The 20,648-nt window shown below is 38.4% G+C and overlaps 1 protein-coding gene across 1 annotated transcript in view; it reads right to left on the bottom strand.

Annotated features, from left to right (window-relative positions):
- LOC145694699 (G-protein coupled receptor Mth2-like) overlaps positions 1 to 15,847 on the bottom strand; it is a 191,025-nt gene extending 175,178 nt beyond the window's left edge. Inside the window, exon 1 of the mRNA XM_081771224.1 lies at positions 14,880 to 15,847. Within this exon, the coding sequence (XP_081627350.1) occupies positions 14,880 to 15,639 (760 nt within the window). The 5' untranslated portion in view covers positions 15,640 to 15,847. The remainder of the gene's footprint in view (positions 1 to 14,879) is intronic.
- Positions 15,848 to 20,648: the final 4,801 nt, after the last annotated feature.

Here is a 20,648-nt window from a genome sequence, read left to right as displayed (position 1 = left end):
TTCTGGTTTCACGGTTGGTAAGACCTAGCTACCCAATTTCCGAAAATATTTTTGTATTGCTTCTGTGTACAACCGTTTTGTCGTAAAAAATTCGAGAAATTGTAAAATTTTCCAAAATCGCCATTTTTGGGCGCCATTTTCTCGAAAATACCATCATTTAAAATTCTGAAATTTTGTCATATGGTTCAGCTTTACATGAATAATAAACACACGTAATATCATTCTCGACCAATGCTTCATGAATTAACTGCAGTCTTTTAAAGTTAGCGAAGTTTCGTTAGCTTTAGTGTTGCCACGAGACGAGACGAGACGAGACTTTAGGCTGTCTCGTCTCGTCTCGTGCAAAGTATGTCCCGTCTCGTGTCTCGTCTCGAAAAAATGTGCTCGTCCCGTCTCGTGTCTCGTCTCGAGAGGTTCTGTCCCGTCTCGTCTCGTCTCGATTGTCTCGTTTTGTCTCGCCTTGTCTCGTAAAAAATATTGCAGCATACCATGGGAACGAAAGTAAAATGTAGCCGACTGCACCATGCTAATCAAGATACAACTAAGTTACAAGTATTACCCAAAACACACAAGACAAGAAATGTCACGGTAGCTACACCGTGAAGCCTTCACCTCTGGTGTATGTGGTAGTCGGTTCGATCTCGGTTAGTGCCATGTGAGCTTTGTGGTGGACAAACGTCGAATGTATGTGGGGACCGCGGTAGGTCAGTGGTAGAGCGTTCACCTCTGGTGCTTGGGGTCTCGGGTTCGATCCCAGCCCCCGCCAAGTGAACTTTGTGGTGGACAAACACCGTGTGCGTGGGTTTTCTCGGGGTTCTCCCGTTTCCTCCCACTTTCTTCATTCCACCATTTCATTCATTACTCATCATCACCGTCTCCTTTAGCCTAACCGGCATAACCGTGGGACGTAAAACTCAAAGATTTCATTTCATTTCATTTCATTTTTCGTATGTGTGTGTTTTCTCGAAGTTGTCTAGTATCCTATCACTTTCTTTATTCCACTAATTTTCCCATCAACATCCATTCGGGGTGGGCCAAAGTTGCCTAAAGGTCTTAAAAATAAATTCAAATATGCTCACGAGGCAAGGAAAAATAGTTTACAAGATAATATATCTCTGCTGTTAGTTGTCTGAGGCTTCTCGACCCTGGCTTTTTTTTTTTTTTTTAAATATTCTGAAACATTGTAATTTGTTTCACCAGTTTCAATACACGAATATACAGTAAATTGCTCATAGGTACGTCCAAGATGAAGACACTAATGTCAAATAATGTTTACACAACAAGCAAAGTTCGATGTAAAGGTGTCACCATCCCCGAAACTATCGTATACTGCAGCCCACTTGCTTTATAGTGTCTGTATATATATATATATATATATACACTACCCCCGAAAAGTTTCCGAACAAACACGAAATAAAGAAATTTTCAAAATGTAACATAAGAATGCATTACAATTTGCTCACAAATGAAATGTGAAACATTTTAGAACATGACGGGAGGAAAGGTCTTGGCCTGTTGTGGATGAATTAAGAAAAATAAACTTAAATATCGCGCCGTTGTGATGGTGCATTACGTACGCATGCGATACAAAACGGCCATTACACTGCAAATTGAAGGTCGATAACACAATAAATGCCTCATAGGTATCTCTGAAGCTGCTCTGTCTACTTCTCTCTCAGATCTTACTGTTGGGAGTTGTCTATTGCACGCTAGTTGTTGTGTGTGTGTGTATTCAAGTGAGGTGTAAAGTGTTCCCTATTAGTCAGCATAATGCCCCATACGAAAAGGGCATTGGGTATTGAAACGAGAGCAAAAATAGTTACTTTACATGAGGAGGGGTATACAATACGCGAAATAGCCGCAAAAGTGAAAATACCCCTTACTTTAATGCATGATACCTTGAAACGATTTGCTGAAACAGGGAAAAATCGCTCTCGAGCAACATCTGGAATTCCTAGAACTACTACTACAAGGGAGGACAAGTACACTATAGTGACAAGCAAACGCAACAAGTTAGAAATAGTGCCCCAAATATAAGCTGAAGTGAACGAAACTCGTGAAAAACCGATCAGCTATGAAACTGTCCGGACACTGTTAGTTAATGGGGGACTAAACGGTCGCGTGGCAACTAGGAAACCGCTCTTGCGCCCCCAAAACTAAAAGAAGAGATTGTTGTGGGCAAGAAAATTTGCAAGCTGCGGGCCAGAGCAGTGGAACAAGTGATTATTTACTAATGAATCAAAGTTTGAACTCTTCACTCATAGACGCAGGGTTTTCATGCGTCGCTCCAAGGGCGAAAGACTGCTTCCATCGTGTATTTTGCCAACGGTAAAGCACGGCGGTGGTTCTGTGATGGTGTGGGGTTGCTTTGGGAACAATCAAGCGGGGGATTTATTGTAAATACGGGGTACAATGCAGAAAGAACAGTACCATCAGATTTTGATCAGACACGCAGTGCCATCTGGGAAGAGGCTCATTGGTCTTGGGTTCAACATGCAGCAAGACAATGACCCAAAACACACATCCCGACTTTGTAGAGGGTGTTTGTCAGCAAAATAGCAACGGGGAGATCTCAAGAATATGGTGTGGCTCCCACAATCACCGGATTGTAATCCAATTGAGCTACTGTGGGATGAGCTTGATAGGGCAGTTCGAAAGATGCGACCCTCTAGCGAGAAACAATTATTTGACTGTCTTCGCAAAGTCTGGACAGCAATCAAGCCAGAAACTAATACGCCGAATGCCCAAAGTCTGTAAACCTGTAAAGACAGCACGTGGAGGCTACTTTGATGAGTCGAAGATTTAAGTTTTTTGACAAAACAATGATCCATTTCTGTTAAATTTCTGTATTTTCCTCTCAAATACATATTGTAGGTTCCAGATAAAAATAAATTCCATTGATATGTCTTTGCTTTTTCTCGCATACACTTAAAGTATACATAAACTTACTTTGTACGGAAACTTTTCGGGGGTAGTGTATATATATATATATATATATATATATATATATATATATATATATATATATATAGAGAGAGAGAGAGAGAGAGAGAGAGAGAGAGAGAGAGAGAGATGGAAAGATATATAGATAAATAGAGAGATAGATATGTGTGTACACTTTGATTTCATATATTCCAGCCTTTAGGATTCCATACCAATCCAAAAACTACTTTCCATTTTAGCATATTTAGATTTGTTGCAATTCTTCTTTTTTTTTAAAAAAAAAAAAAAGCTCGGAACTAAATAATTTTATTGAGTAATGGAAAGTATTTGATTGAAATTTTATATATTACTGCACAGTAAGCTCTACTTAAAGTGCCATAGTAATGGGAGCTGAATGACACATCGGACCAAAGAATGCTTGGGGCCAGTCTTCACCTCCATGGTACAAATCTGTTCCCATAAGCGTGGGGTGTGTGCCACTATATGGTGGTTGCCCTGTTTGTGTAACAAACTCATGACAGTACACCCAGATTAGCTAGTGGTCTAAAAAAGTAGTTGATTTTTGGTGGCCATTTTGGATTAAAGTTTCTTATATTGTCGTGATCTATTCGCAATCATACAACGTACATCTTCATACCAAGCCGAGCGGTCTGTGGGGATAGACCATCGGCTTGAAGGCCCCGGGTTGAGTCCCGGAAGGGTCATGTTTTTATGGATATGGATTTTAACAGCATTTGTTTTTTCGTATTGTGTCAGGGGGCAAAATCGTATGGGATAAAAGGATTTCAGTCTGAAAAAATTGGAGAGAATATCCTCCCCAAGATACTTTCATGGGAGTAAGAAATTAGTAAAAATATAGGGTATACATAGGGTATACATATAGGGTATAGCAAGTTTAAAATTATGGGTATCCTATTTCTTTTCTGTTAATTATGTTCTTCAATGTTCGAGTTTTGATCATTCTCATGATATTTTCTGCTTTCAACGGAGTTCCATGAATATTATACCAAATGTTCTTTACATTCTGTAAGAAACCATTTCTGAAGATAATTTAGGTCCTAATGAATATTATTCACTATAGCACGGCCAACAAGAGATGGTCTCTGACGTTTCTTACCACATGCGGTGGGACATTGCAGCCCCTACTTTGATACCAGTGTTACCAACCACGATCACTCTGTCTTATACCATTAATTAAATTGCCACTACAATTGCACCGAAAAAAACCTTGAGACGCGAGTAGTGGCAATGTCACTGCGAGCTGTCAGAGACGTTCTCTTACTGGACGCACTATAGGAAAGGGAAGTATTCCCCTCCTCTCAACATGGAAGCAGAGGGCAATTTCGCAGAGGTCAGATCAAACATTTCCGCGTAACAAAACGAAGGTCCCCCTGTAAAACCTCTTCACTTAAAGTGTTATTGTTAGTATCATAAATTTGCTGAAAGCAAACAATTTGAAGGGTTCGTCGATAATATCTTCGCTTTTTTTTGTCCTTCGACCGCCTTCCAAACAATGAGGTGAATTTTACAACATGACTGCTGTATAATAAGCGAGCGATTGGTAAAATGGAAAAAGTGTGTTTTTATGTGAATGTGTGTGTGTGTGTGTGTGTGTGAGAGAGAGAGAGAGAGAGAGAGAGAAGACAAAATTTTAGTTGCAAGATGACGTACTTCAATTGCCGTTTCGGGTTCATATAGCAAAAAGAATACCGCCACCAGAGAATAAAGACAAGTGTAGTGTGTTCTGTTTTCTTCCGCCATCTCAGCCAGAACTTTCAACTACAGCCTGTAATGAGTGTTGACCTTATCCAGTTTTCAAATTGAAAAGATGGTCGTGGTAGTTCGGTTTCTTGACCTTGTAAAAATCTTCCCTGTCTTTAATTTTGTTTGTCATCATTCCAGCCAGAAATGAAAAAAATGAGAATTCCTCAGTTTACAGCAAGGGGAATTGGGGACAAGACATTAAGGATGATATTCCTGGAAGCTCATGTATCACGATTGTTTCATTCAATAGACAGAGGCCACTTTTCTATGAAGGCTTTCAACATGTTTTCACACAAACATGTCTTCTCCTTTTGCAATCTATATGACTACTGGCAATTTCAATCTTGGCCATTTCCGCCAGCGTTTTCATTTTCGAGACACGAGACGAGACGAGACATTTCAAGAGACATCCCGTCTCGTCTCGTATCTCGTCTCGTTTTCGAGACGGGACAAGTAGTCTGTCTCGTCTCGTGTCTCGTCTAAAAGGTTCTGTCTCGTCTCGTGGCAACACTAGTTAGCTTTGATGTCCCAGTTAGCAACACTGGGAACAATAAAAGTGCAATGATTTGATGATGTTTGTGGTTCACATTCATTAAATGAAGAATAAAATCTTTTCTTGAATGTTTTTTTTAATTATTATTTTGATCAAGAAGGCTCTCTGAAATAGTAAAATGAGCCTCCCCCCTATTCCTCCGTTTTCTTAAACCGAAATAATCTGAGGTGGAAATTACGATTACGAAACATACAAATTTTAAATTTACTTGAAATGGCCATCCAATAAATTCTGATGATCTACTAAAAGCCTGAACGATTACCTCAGTGATGATTTGGAATGCTCCAGACAAAGTCTCAATTAAGTGCGATGTCATTACAGTGATAGAAAAAGGACAAAAATTTTAAAAAATCGAAACGTTTTCTTACGCGTTCCAAAGAAATTTACTGACTTTTTAAACAGAACAATCCCAAAATAAGAATGGGTCACTCGGAATTTTATAGTATTCGACTAAAATGGGTCAGTCCGCAACCTGCGAGGGAAGTGTGTATGTGTGTGTGTGTGTTGTACAAATTTTAAGTTAGCTGCTACTGCGTTGCTACAAATCAAAGGTGCAGCCTGTATTGAAGCTGTCATGAGTGACCTATTTCCTTTAGTACTATGATCCGTAGAAAATGACAACTGTCTTCTTCAAGAATGTGGTGAATGTCCTGGAGAGGAAGGAATAAGCGTGGAGTCTTTAATTATTGATCCTGATGAAAATGAAAGTGTTATGTATGTCATATGGGAAAACAATAATCTCGTTAAAAAACTGTGCCACTTTCTGTTTTCGTATCGCACATTGCTGGTTTAACTGTAAGAATGATACTTCATGATACATCAAGAAAATCCAAAGAGTATTAATTGCTACCGAAAAGCATCGTGTAAAATTTCAAGATACAAATTCTATTTTGCTTTATGTGGACTTCGTTGAAAACTGGATTGTTATTCTGCAAAGTGAAATTCAGAGTTATCACCAGAATATGGAACAACTGACAGTTTTGTTGTAATAAACGACGATAAAACACACGATTCGGTTCGTGTACTCATAGCCATAAACAAGACTAAAAATACTCGAAGAAAAGCGAAAATATATTTTACAGAAAAGGGTTTGAATACGAGAAAATAAGTGTTCAATTTCCCAAACCGTGTCAGTGATTTCTGATGGTGCTGCATCCCACTTTAAAAATCGCTTTCAGATGTTCGAGATGCAGACAGGTCCGATAAGGCTGTGGTTTTGCAGTGAAACCGGCCATGCAAGGGTTTCTGCGACGGTATTGAGGGGGGGGGGAGGTGTAAAGAATGTGACAACGCGGCATAACCTTAGTATTACACACACACACACACACACACACACACACACACACACACACACACACACACACAGTATTAAAGCCGCAGAAGAAAAAAAATGAAATGAAATCTTTAAATTTTACGTCCCACGATTATGCCGGTTAGGCTAAAGGAGACGGTGATTATGAGAAATGAATGAAATGGTGGAATGCAGAAAGTGGGAGGAAACGGGATAACCCCGAGAAAACCCACAAGCACGGTGTTTGTCCACCACAAAGCCCAAACGGTGCAATCTGGGATCGAACCAGAGACTCCAAGTACCGGAGGCGAACGCTCTACCACTGAGCCACCGCGCTCCCAAAGTCATCTTTGGCTTTCGGAAAATGGCGAAGTTTTTATGGCAGTAACGGGTCACCATGAACTAACTTCATGCTTCCCCCAAAATCGAACTTCTGCAATTCAAAGTGTAGATTTAAGAAATCTGCAGAAAGGAACTTTTGTTACATGTATGATAACCAGTGGTGCGTAGCAGAAATATTATGAATAAATCATGAATTACGTGAAGTTGAAGTGCTGTTTATACTTCCACATGGACCTTCAGCATTTGTGACTATCGACAATGTGCTACGCAGGGCGGATCCAGGACGGACTTCTGGAAGAGGGGGGGGGGGTAATACTGCTACTTTGAGCTACTCTTAAGAGCTCCAAACTCTGAGATCGGTTTTATTTATATATAAAATAAAAAAGTTTCTTCTTCCTGAACGAGTTGTGAGTGAGCCAACACCTATCGGAGCACCTGCACGGTTACATGCTATTAGCGAAGAAGGCACCAACCAAGCAAATGATTGGTCCATGTAAAAAATAAAAAAATAAAAGAAGATCAGCGAAATTTTGTTTCCGAAGACCATTTTAAGTAAGTGAACTTGAAATTTGTGCGTTTCGTAATCGTAATTTCTACCTCAGATTATTTCGGTTTAAGAAAACGGAGGAATAGGGGGGAGGCTCATTTCACTATTTCAGAGAGCCTTCTTGATCAAAATAATAATTAAAAAAAAAAAACATTCAAGAAAAGATTTTATTCTTCATTTAATGAATGTGAACCACAAACATCATCAAATCATTGCACTTTTATTGTTCCCAGTGTTGCTAACTGTGACATCAAAGCTAACGAAACTTCGCTAACTTTAAAAGACTGCAGTTAATTCATGAAGCATTGGTCGAGAATGATATTACGTGTGTTTATTATTCATGTAAAGCTGAACCATATGACAAAATTTCAGAATTTTAAATGATGGTATTTTCGAGAAAATGGCGCCCAAAAATGGCGATTTTGGAAAATTTTACAATTTCTCGAATTTTTTACGACAAAACGGTTGCACACAGAAGCGATACAAAAATATTTTCGGAAATTGGGTAGCTAGGTCTTACCAACCGTGAAAACAGAATTTTAAAATTCGAACCGGAAGTGCTCGAAAAAATTCGCAAACTTCGACTTTTCAGATAAATTGACGTTAATTTGTTAATTTATGTACAAAAAGATACGCATGCGCAAACCAAACTATAATAAAATATAGTTTATTTATATCCCTATGTACATATCATTACAAGAATTATAACTCTACCTGTCTCCATTGCCGAACGGAGAGGCTCCGAAGTTGACCATTTTCCATGTCTTCTACAATTCATAAATTGTACTTCCCGTCTTTGATGGCCCATTACTTGGCGGGATTTTTTTTTTCGACAAAACAAAAAAAATTTGGGTCTCTTAAAAACATGTCTAGTTGCTATAAAAAAAAGTTTCAACAATATCTGAGATGGTGATGGTACAATTTTATATTTTTTTGCCTGAGTTGAAATGGAAGGCACCTCGTATGAATTGGATAATAATAATGATAATGATAACAAATCTATTTATAATACAAAATCATCTTAGTCTATGAGTAACAGTAATTCTTAATTGTTGAGTTGAGTGGATTTTGAATTTAACGTTCCTTTCAGCAGCAAGGCTATATGAAACGGGTCGTTCTGATTAACGTGGAATCCGAATCATACGAGTTCCCGCGGGGAATCGAACCTGGGTCTCCCACGCCAAAGGCACATATGCAGGGGCGTAAATGAGGGCCCCGAAGACCCCGCATTGCGCAGTGGCCCGAAGCCATCACGGGGCCCCAAATCGTGATGTAGGACGTAGAAAAGGGGCCCCATTCCACGTTGTCTGCAGGGTGGCCCCCAAGCCCTTAGTTACGCCACTGCGCATATGCTAACCGCTTAGCCAAGAATGAGCTCAATTATTAATTGTTAACAATCGCCGCTTCGCATGTTGGCTGCCTGTCTTTATTTGACAATAGATAATGATGATGATGCTGAACGAAAACGTGCTCTGCTATTTATTAATAAGACAAGGGCTGTATTAAATGTAAGTAAAACTGTAATTAGTTATAGAAAATTTACAAGTATTTATTCCATGTGAAGCACAATATTATTTATTAACTAAGCAACAATATTAATAAGTAGTATATAAAGTATGGACAGTTATTACTATTAACTTTAGAACAATGCAATATTTAACAAGCTTACCGCCATTCCATATGATGAAGCACATTCACTACAGGATTAAGGGTCTTCACTACGGCGAAATTAAACTACCGCTATTTTTTGAATTTTTCTATAATATCTTCAAAACAATTAAAAATGCTCGAAAAGCAGAAACGTAGTGAACTAGACAATACCATTTTGCATGTGATACCTTTACCACAATTCACCTATCCACTTTTGGTATCCCGCTATTTACAGAACCCGCAAAAAATGCTAAATCTTTCTAGAGTTGCAAATCGAAAGCAGATAGATGAGTTGTGATAACGGTATCACATGCAAAATCGTATTATCTAGTTCACTACGCTTTTGTTTTTCGAGTATTTTTTTTTTTATTTGTTTCGAAGATATTACAGAAACATACTAAAATTAGCGGTAGTTTAATTTCGCTGTAGTGAAGACCCTTAACATAACGTAACCACATTTGGATTCGAACACTAATATTTGTAGAAAATCAGAACTTTTAAATAAGCATGATTTTAACCTATAGCGTACAGTGAGCCGAAGGCTTGGGGGGGGGGGGGCAACTAGTCTTAATAATAAAATAAATAATCATCACCTTAAGTACTCTGCCATCACTGGTGGATCACTTCTCGCAAATCGACCTCAACTACCAAAACCACCACTACAACAAGTACTACTATTGCTAGTACTACAGGGTGTCCGAGAAGTCCTTCCCTGATTATAGAAATTGATAACTCAAGCTAGAAATAAGATAGAAATATGAAACTGGTGTTGAATTGTTTACAAACTATAAAAGCTTTTGATAGGATGAGGTCTACCGAACACGTGTGCCAGATCTTGAAACCCTGCAGCAACGAATAACCACAGTCGTTGCATCGATTCCTCCAGTGATGTTGGCTAATGTGTGGATGGAAATTGAATATCGCCTAGATGTGCTACGTGCTACCAAGGGTGCACATGTGAAAGTGTACTGATGTGACCAAAACTTTTATAGTTTGTAAACAATTCAACACCAGTTTCATATTTCTATCTTATTTCTAGCCTGAGTTATCAATTTCTGTAATCAAGGAAGGACTTCTCGGACACCCTGTACTATTATTAATAATGCCGAGTATTGTGGCTCAATGTTGGAGTGCTTAGCTTTGCTGCAAGGAATCCTCTTATTCAATCCCAGTTATACTTAAAACAACATCGTATTCGTAGACTTTCTTCGGATTCTATTTTCTCCCATAGATCCTATTCATCAATTAGTTCATATCCGTTCATTATCATTTAACATTCATTATCCTAAAGCAGATCTACAAGACATTAAATTTATCGAAGATAACTCGGAAATATATATACTAAATATATTTTTGACATTCCTGGCAAAATAGTAGATTTCGAAGTTCGGCTTTACTGTTGTCTCACTTATTCAAATTAAACTTAATTGACTTTCACCCAAGTTGTATTTTCGCAAACATACATACATTTTGGAATCACATCTACTGTACATGCCAGAACAATGTAATTTAAATAGCAAATTACAGAATGAATAACAAGATTCCATATTAAGTTGAAACAAGTTCCATTTTTAGTTATTATTCCGAGAAGCATATGCATTACGTGATGCCAATTATGTATCTGAGCATCACGTAAAACAATTCGTGCCAGTTATGTTATTTGTTTGATTTTGTAAACAACATTACGTAATTATATTGCAAATTTGTAAGTTATTGCATTATTATTATTATTATTATTATTATTATTATTATTATTATTATTATTATTATTATTATTATTATTATTATTATTATTGTGTTGTTTTATACTGTCTATTTGAACAAGAAATTGGCGTGGGATGGAAAATTTAACCTACTAATACGGAATTTACATACAACTCAAGAAACAAAGAGTAATAACAGAAGAAAGTGAAATTTCAAGGGGAATTGTACATGAGCGTTATCTTACATTAACTTCTCCAATATATTCTACTGGTGAGACTGAAATGTTCGTATGAAGTGCGTAAGTTTCACAGGGTGGGGCGGGAAGAAAAGAAAACTACGACACCTGCTTGTTAAAAATAGTCTCCGGGTACAGTCACGTGCTTTGCCATCGCTCAATCGAGTACTGGATTCTATGACGAAAGAAGACTGCGATGCGAAGTACTCGTCACACGCACGTTGCACCGTCCGATCATCCGGAACGTCCTTTCTCGTCAGGAAGTAATCCAGATATATCAGAAAAGCTGGTGGACGGTGGGAGGGACGTCAAAAGAATACGGTGGGTTGGAAAAGATTCATGGAGAGTCTGCTCCGTCCCTTGATCAGCTTGTGGGTGATATGTGATCGTGCAGTATGAGGACACAATTTCTGTTCTGTTTTCGGAAATCATCTTAAACGTTGGTAACGATCCATTCACTTCTGACCATTTACTATTGTAGTAGCAGATTCATTTTCCATTAGAAGTGAGAATTCGATACAATAAACCTTCTCGGTCATTTCGTACTCAGATTATTACACACCTCCAGATGGCGATCGTTGTTGACCGGTATCAACATATTTGACATCCAAATGTCCAATTTCTTTAACCTTACCAATTATGCGGAACATCACGAACGACAGTGGTATGGTGTTTGTCTAACTTGCCTGTAACTGCACGAACACTTTTGCGAAGGTAGCTTTCGTGTTGTTCCCGATGTGCTAATCAAAACATGCAGCTGGTCATTGGCCGCGGGACTCATTTTTAAGTATTTTCAACAGCACGAAATTCCAAGAACTAACAGCATATAGTGCGTTCTTTCTACACTCCTGGCTCAAACGCACTGTTCATGTTTTTGGCTAGATTGCAGAATGTCCCAGTTTGAGTTCATAAAGGAAAGTTACTCATAGTTATATGTTCTCGATAGTGCACTTTCACACGACTTTGTTTAACAACACACTTCCCCCTGACTACTGGGAATTCCAGTATGTTTCTGAACATGTGACATCCTACTCGTAGCCTCGATATATCCATTGATTGCATTAGAGAGGATACTCTCCCAGTAAACGTAAAATGAGACATTTCAATCGCACCAGCCCAATATATTTAGAAGAACAGTTTGGCTGAAGAATACAGTATTTAGTTAGTAGGCAGAAGAGTTATATGTGTTGGTTTTGCAGATGATATAGCTGTCATACCGGAATCTGAGTTGAAAATTAACTTGTTGCTAGAAAACTTGAAGAATGTGGGACGAAGGTAGATGAAATTACTAGTTGTTGGAACATGAAGAACTGTGGCAACTATGGAAGCAGAAGGAAAGTAACTAGATCAGGTGACTAGTTTTTGGAATCTATAGATAGTATTTATTGTAAAGTTATGAAATGTGAAGTAAAATAAGAACAAGGACAGGAGTGACGTACGAAATCTTTAACAAGAAGAAAGTACATTTCGCTGAATACTTACGAACAAAAAGAAGCTCCCCGGTGGGAGCTCATATGGTTTGGATTCCACGTTAATCAGTAGGTCCCGTCTCATATAGCCTCGCTGCTGAAAGGAACATTAAACTCAAAATCGACTCAACTCAAAAAGAAGCTCATCAACGTGTAATCCAGAGTAGAAACATGAACATCGCGAAAAAGCAAGGAAAAACGGATGTAGACTTTCCAAAATATTGGTGTATGAAGATCAATGAAGGACGTAATTGATTCGGACTCAAAATGACTCAGGGAATGTTAGGGATACTAGATAAATAATAGGAGAAAAAAACAGATAACACAGTGAAAAATCAACTGGCTAAGACATTTGAACTGGTTTGAGAAGAAACTGGGTTCAATGATGTAATGCCAGAATTTTTGGTGGGTATACGCTTGACCATTTTCAAAAAGGTAGCATTATTGACCAGTATGTACTCGTTCTTTTTTACTGAACTATAAAAATATACGCTGTATACACCTGTTCTAACGAACCTGGGGAGAAAAAGTGTTAAACGGAAGTATTAAAGTGGATAATTCCTGCGTCAATACAAAAGTGATATTGAGGACCATGATGCATGCAAGTTTCTCTCAGTTTTATATCAAGTGACCTGTAAAGTAAAAATACGCATGATAATGATGATGATGATATTGCTAAAAATATTATTTTAATTATTTTTATTTCCCTTTCACATTTCAGATGACATATCCCTAGTAGCATAGACAGAAGATCGAACAGAGGGGAATGGTAGGTTAACCAGTTGCCAACGTAGATCTTACGTTGCAATTGTCCGTTTTACCGACCATCTGCCAACGAACTCAATTAATTGCCAATGCAACTCGTACAAAAAATGTAAAATTAGACTGGAAATGAGAGATTGAAACTGTTAGATAAAAGAAAGTATACTGTTGGCTGGTCAACATACATTTTATACTACTTGCAACTTCCAACCGTGCCAACCATTATCCCACCTTTCCAACCATGCCAACCGTTTGTCTACGAATTCCCAGTCATACCCCTAGCCTACGTTGGACCAACGTATCTTTCAACTTTATTTTCACAATTATCAATTTCCAACCATGTCGATTATTAGCCAGCCTATCAATCCCGACTGTGCCTTCCATTAGCCTACCAATTCCCAGCCATAGCTTATGTTGGGTCAAAGCGTTTTCAGCTTTATTTTTGACAATTTTCCATCATTCTACGTCGACATTTGCCTACGAAGTGCCAACCATGCGACAGACGTACGGAGAACGGAAAACAACGATGACAATGAGAAGTTCTATTGTCGACAGTTTAAAATTTCGAGTTCATAACACTGCAAGCAGAAACGCAAGAAAGATATTTGCAGGGGGTTGAGATGGCAAAAGCTCGACACACAAATCAATTCGCAAATAGACACACTTTTATGCACATAATACTTGATGTAAAACAATTATTATTGACGCATATTGCATACTACATTAAATATGTTAAATACTGTAGTTTGTGAATTAAGCAAATCTAATATGTTTTGCAGTGGCGTAACTTGAAGCTTCAGCGCCCCCCGCAACCCTTAATTATGCGCCCCTACTTTCTATATACTTTACGCCTTAATTTCTATATATTTGGCGCCCCTCCGCGCCGCGGGGGGGGGTATTTACTCCTATGATATTTTGACATGAACTTGAAAGAACTTTAAAGAACCGAACCCCTTTCGAACATTCAGATATGGCAATTGCCTCTTCTAGTTCTTCGCTGCTCATATATATCAAATAGATAAATGTATTACCAACCTTTTGCCTGGAAAGTTACTTCTTACAAATCATTGTTCTTGTAGCAGAAGATGGGTTTGTTGGTTTGAGAGTTGGGTGAATTTTCTGTATTGAACTATACCAGAGGCGGATCCGGGGGGGGGGCGATCGGGGCAATTACCCCCACCCAGAAGAGGAAACTTTCTTATTTTATATATATAAATAAAACCCATCCTAAAGTTTGGAGTCCTTAAAAGTAGCAATATGACAACCCACCGCCCTCCCTAGAAGTCGGTCCTGGATCCGCCCCTGAACTATACAATATGCTTGTGTACACATAATAACCGGATTTTCAAGACCAAAACCAATTTTTATTAAAAGGGTGGGTTTATTCGAATACATACGGTATATCACACAATAACATTTCTCTTTCTTTCTTTTCTTTTTATTATTTTCTTTCTTTTTCTTCTTTCTTTTCTTTTTTTTAAAGAAATATAGCTCTACTTCTAATGCAATGACAGTTCTTGAGGGGAGCTAATGCCGATGTGATTTATATCAAGAGCCGTCACTGTTTTCATGTATATTATACTTAAAAAGAAATTAAATTTAATTTGTTTTTTACTCACCCATAAACAAACAAGCATCATAAGAGAGACTTGCGTGACTATCCATTTGAATCACAGAAAGTGAGATGAGGGCCATACCAAGACTTAACACATAACATATCAAGCATTTTCCAGGCAAGTTACGTAATTCACGAACCGCACAGTACACAAACATTGTAGTAAAAAGAAATACACTTGATATAAGATTCAGAATAGGGAAAATAATAAATGCAGCACTTTCTTCTGTCGAGGGGAGGAATGTGTCACATATCATAACTGTAAACTCAGTGAAATTACCATATTCGAAGTTTTCAAAACAATACAAACTGATGTCAATAGTTTGATTAGCTTGTACCAAAGATCCATTCTCAAATAAATAGTATTTATCACTTGGGTAATTTTCCGGTTCTAATTGATACATACCACGACATGGCTTTCCAAAAACGAAATCAAAATTAGACAAAGGCACTTCCACTTCATCGAATTTACTATCTAAAAATACAGGCGAAAACGTCTCATTCATTGCTGTGCAAGTTAAAGGAATTTCCAGCATTGTATCAAGACCCGGAAATATGTAACCTTGTCCGAAAGGGCAGCACTTTCGAATACATGGTTTTGATTTGCATGGGCATCTCCATGTTTTATCATTTTCTTCCCAGAAATCTTTAGACTGTAATGGAAGAGTGTCATCATGGGTCACTTCGACTGGTTGAAAATCGCAGCGTCCGTCGGAATGCTTGTAGCATATTAATAAAACCATAAGAACTAAATATGCCTTCATGCTTTAGGATACTGTATGTGGACGTATCACGAATTTTCACTGTTATTTCATAGCACTACGAAACAGAAAACTGCACTAACTCGAAAACACATTACGCTGAGTTTTGTACACAGATGAATGAAATTTGTTCAGTAACAAAAAAAATAATATAAAGATGTTATAAATTTTGGAACGTCTGGCAGCTTTTTACCACACACACACATACACTGTCTCCCTTTACAAGAAGACCAGAATCACAAGCCTGTGAGAATCACTTTCTTCTTTCTCCAGCTAGTCATAGTTTAGAAAAATAAAAGTCGCCGGCTACCAAATGAAGAGAAAAAAAGAAGAAAGTAACTCATTCGCTGTTTGTTTGGGATGTCATATCCGGAGGCGTGGCTAGTTCCAACTGGAAATATAGGCCTACTTTTAGTTGTTGGTAATAATATTGCATTCTTGATTTAATCCTGGTTCTTTATGTGTGAAAGGAAATAGTAGTACAGAGGTTGCGCAGAGCTGTACAACAGGTTTGGAGGGAGGGAAACCTACTATACGCACAAGCATCTCACGATTTTGTCTTCATCTTTTGGTCATACTATTAACAGGATTATAATTTAAATATTTTTTTTAAAAAAATAAATTAGCTCTTTACATACTTTACCAGATTCTACGTGAGGGAGGAATGATGGCTCAGCGGTAGAGTGCTTACCTCTAGTGCTTGGGGTCATTGGTTCGATCTCTGACCAAGTAAGTTTGTGGTGGATAATATCGTGTCGGTGGGTTTTCTCGGGATACTCCTGATTCCTCCCACATGTTCATTCCACCAATTCTTCCATCATCATTAACTTGCTTTAATCATCCGTCTCCCTTAGCCTAAAGGGCTTAAATGTGGGAAATTAAACCGAAAGATTTCATTTCAGATTCTACGTGAAATCTATAATGATGGGGTTTAGGGGAATTAGACTCTTATTCTTTAAATTTGAAAGGCTAATGTGAAGGTCTACAATATTTTAGTCCTGTCGAATATCTCACTTCTTAAAGCTAACTGTAGAATTGTCTACAATAACCATGTCAGTCCCGGCGTCCCCCACAGGCAAGGGCGCCCATGTTGTGGTTTCCAGGGGAGGGGGGCAAGTATAAGCGACGTTTCAAAAATAGTTTTAAATTTTGCTGTAACTAATGTAAAAATTCTATTGGATTTTCGATATTCTGAAGTACAATTTCCTCTAGGGGGTGGCGAGCGCCCCACCTTGCTCCCCTGATGGCGCCCTTGCCCGCAGGGGAAATAAAATATGACGATATTCTTCTTCTTCTTCTTTTTCTACAACTTTAAAATCAGGCTTGCAACATTGAAAGCTGTTTACAGGGGATGATCATAAATGGATCATGCCCTGTAAACAGTGGTGCCCACCCCCCCTTATGTCCATGACGCACCCCCCCCAATTGTCTATCCGTAGGTGTTCTTCCATGAAAAAAAGCTTCTTTTCGATTAATTTTACCCCCCCCATCAAACATATTTATATAGATTTTTAACCCCCCAAATATTTCAATGACGCAGTTTGCGTCATAGCCCCCCCCTTGTGGGCACCCCTGCTGTAAACAGTTTTCAATGTTGCCAGTCAAGTTTTAAAGTTGTAAAGAAAGAATAATATCGTCATATTTTATGTCCCCTATGGGGGACGCCGGGACGACATGGATAATTACTTTCTATTGTTCGCATAGGTAGGGTTGCAGCCTGTCCCGAATTAGGCGGAAGAAGGGGACATCCTAAATTTCAAGAAATTTTCGGCGAGCCGTGTTATGCTTAGGAGGGATACTGACTGATGTAGTACGTGTCGGTACGCCAAATTATCCAAAATGCTTACAAAATATGCAAGAGATACTTGCAAATTTGGATCCACAATATGTAGAGTACCTATGATTATCGAGATACCAATATGGTTGTATCACTAAAGTTCTTTTTCTGGCAGCAGTGAAATCACCGCCAATGAAGTTATTCTTTGACTGGTTCAGTGGTTCGTAACCTCTATTCAACTAACCGCCAACAAACTGACACTAGTATATTTCGTGTGTTTGGGTTTTGATTTTCATTGCAAATTTTATACATGAATTTATGTACATCTATTCAATAAATTGTTTCAGGTGTACAAATTTGGTGTGAGGTACCACCGATCTCCACATTCGATAAGAGACAGTGCCGTGCCATGGGGGGAAGGAGGCGAGCGGGGTGACAGCCTCGGGCGCCGCAATAAGGGGGCGCAAAATTCCGGACGAATAAAGAAAAGAAGGAAAGAAAAAAGAGAGAGGGGGAAAATTACTTGTTATATTTTAGATCAGTACAAACTAGTATGTACTTAAATCCTCTTCTTACTTTAGAAAGTGGTCCTGTAATGTTAGTCATGTTAAGAAAATACATGTGCACATATGTAAAATGGAAGAAAAAAAGTAATATAAAGTGCTCAAAAGCAAGGAAAAGCAGGGTTTATTTTTGAAAATTTTCTTACGCTTCGCGGATGGTCTGTCAACCTCACTCATATGTACGGGGGCGCCATCCTGTACTCTCGTCTTGGGCGCTGATTTTCCACGGTATGGCACTGATAAGATTGTCCCGTTTTGCGCTTACAAAGTTTTAATTGAGTTTGGGTTTAACGTACCGCTCAGCAGCAAAGCTATATGAGACGTGGACTTACTGATTAACGTGGAATCCAAACCACATGAGCTCCCGCCGGGAATCGAACTTGGGTGGCTTACAAAGAGATCGCAACCTTACGCATGGAGCCATATTTAAGTCTCGGTCCATCGGGGCACTAAGGTTTGTAAATAATCCCAAATTTTGGTTCAGATCTAATTTTTAACATTGAGTTCGGTCTCATGTAACATTGGTGCTTAAGATGAATATTAAACGCCAATCAATGAATCAGTGATTCATTTATGTCAAAGTACGTCATTAAGGTAATCCAGTCATATACGACATTCAAATTGTTGGGGAGAATAGCTAGGATTTGATTGTTTCTAGAAAATGTTCTATTAGCCTAACTGGAGCTTTATTATTGTACTCTTTTTTGGAGATAGGAAAGCATCTCCATTTGTCTCTGTATTATTTCATACAACAAGAACTACTCACACATGTGCAGTACAGTAGGTTTGCCCACGTTTGCGAAAGTACAATACAAACAGGTTGTTTGTGTTATGAGGGGAAAAAATGAGGTCGAATACCTTTGAAATATCAATGCAAATTCATAGCCGGATCGCTTCTATCTAGTACATATAAGAGTATTTGTTTATTATTCAGATAACAATTATGAATACTTTTGCTTACTCCAAGTTAACGTAGTACTGGTCAAGCACTCCGTACAACTACAAACACGTAAATAACATTCCTATAATACGATATCAAATCTTGTAAGGTGCCGAAAATGCGAAAAAAAAAAAAACTTTGATGCGTCTTAGTTTGAAAACTATAGGATGTAGTAGGAATGTTTCAAGAAACTATAGAAAAACTAACAGTAACAAGTCATTAGATATTTATACTGAAGCTAAAAGTAAGTTTATATTGGAATTGTATAGTGTTGTATAATTTTCATCAATTATTAGAATTTAAAGATTTCTGTTACGATTGTAGATTTTTATATTATACGAAATTTTTATATTATACGTACAATGCGAAAGGAACGTTTTAACTGAACGTGTTATGTTAAGAAACTAAATATTCATGTCTGCAAAACCATCTGCACTTCTAAGAGTACAAGAAACTAGCAGATGAGACCACGTACCAGTTTCTCATTTCCTCTTCTAAATTTCATTGTGTAGGGGATGAATGGAAGTAAAAAAAAAAAAAAAAAAAAAAAAATCAAATTTAACGACAAACGATTATGTTCGTTAGGCCACTGGAGATGAATAGTTTATGAAAGTTGATGATTGTGACAGAAATGGTAGAATGAGAATTTGGAAGAAATGGGAGAACCCCGGGAAAACCCGTGAACATGATGTCATCCACTACAAATTCACATGGTTTGGGATCGAAGAAGAGGTCCCCTTACTTTTGACAGCTATACGTTACTATTAGGACATGTTTCTTACATTTGACACACATAATCACCTCTTGCAAGAATTATATATATACAGGGTGGGCCATTTTAATTAATCCACGGAAATATCTGAAAAATGATAAAACATAGAAGAAATATTTGAAGTACACGTTATATATTGCTAAGGGGGAAAACCATTTACGCCAAAAGTACCCCTCCCCACCCCCCGGAAATGGGGGTAACGGGGGGTAACTTTGAAATGTCAAATGGGAACATGGGTCGAGTAATACCTCGTTCGAAAGGTCTTGGAAAACTAAGTAACGCTCTACCAAAATTTGTTTCATATGAAGCACCAGTTTCAAAATGGCCGCCATGATATAGTTCGGAAACTCCAGTAGCCGTAGTATGAAAACCATGGGAGGTAAATGAATGGAACGAAATTGAAATACGTTAATATCATAGGGCATATCGAATGATGTGACCCCTGCGATCCCAGCGGCTTCCCTGAAGGAATCTTGTGAGCTAACTTCAAAATTTCAATGTCCGACCGGACAACGGTTCGGGCGTACGCTTGACCTACCCAATGCTGTTTGGAAGGCAGACTTCAGGGATAGAGAATTAATGCACTCAGTTAATGCGGATGGCCACAGTCAAGGGCGCCCATAAGGGAGGCAAGGGGGCTCTCGCCCCCCTAGAGGAAATTGTGCTTCGGAATATCGAAAACTCAATAGAATGTTTAGAATAGCTACAGCAAAATTTGAAACTATATTTGAAATGTCGCTTTTTCTTGCCTCCCTTGGAAACCACAACATGGGCGCCCTTGGCCACAGTTACATTTTGATTAACTATTAGCACTCATGTCATATTGTGAGCTTGAGGGACGAAACAGTAGGTACGTATATCCCCGAAATGCTTTCCGAATAACCAGCACGCATTGCATAAAAGTTTCTGTGGCGACGGAGATTAGCAAATTCACACGTTTGTAAGTTCCAGCCACTGCAT

Source organism: Thermobia domestica, chromosome 9 (genome assembly GCF_964235325.1).
Source record: "Thermobia domestica chromosome 9, izTheDome1.hap1.1, whole genome shotgun sequence".
NCBI lineage: Eukaryota > Metazoa > Arthropoda > Insecta > Zygentoma > Lepismatidae > Thermobia > Thermobia domestica.
The sequence above is the reverse complement of the archived record's forward strand: the minus strand, read 5'-3'. Positions and strand labels throughout refer to the sequence as shown.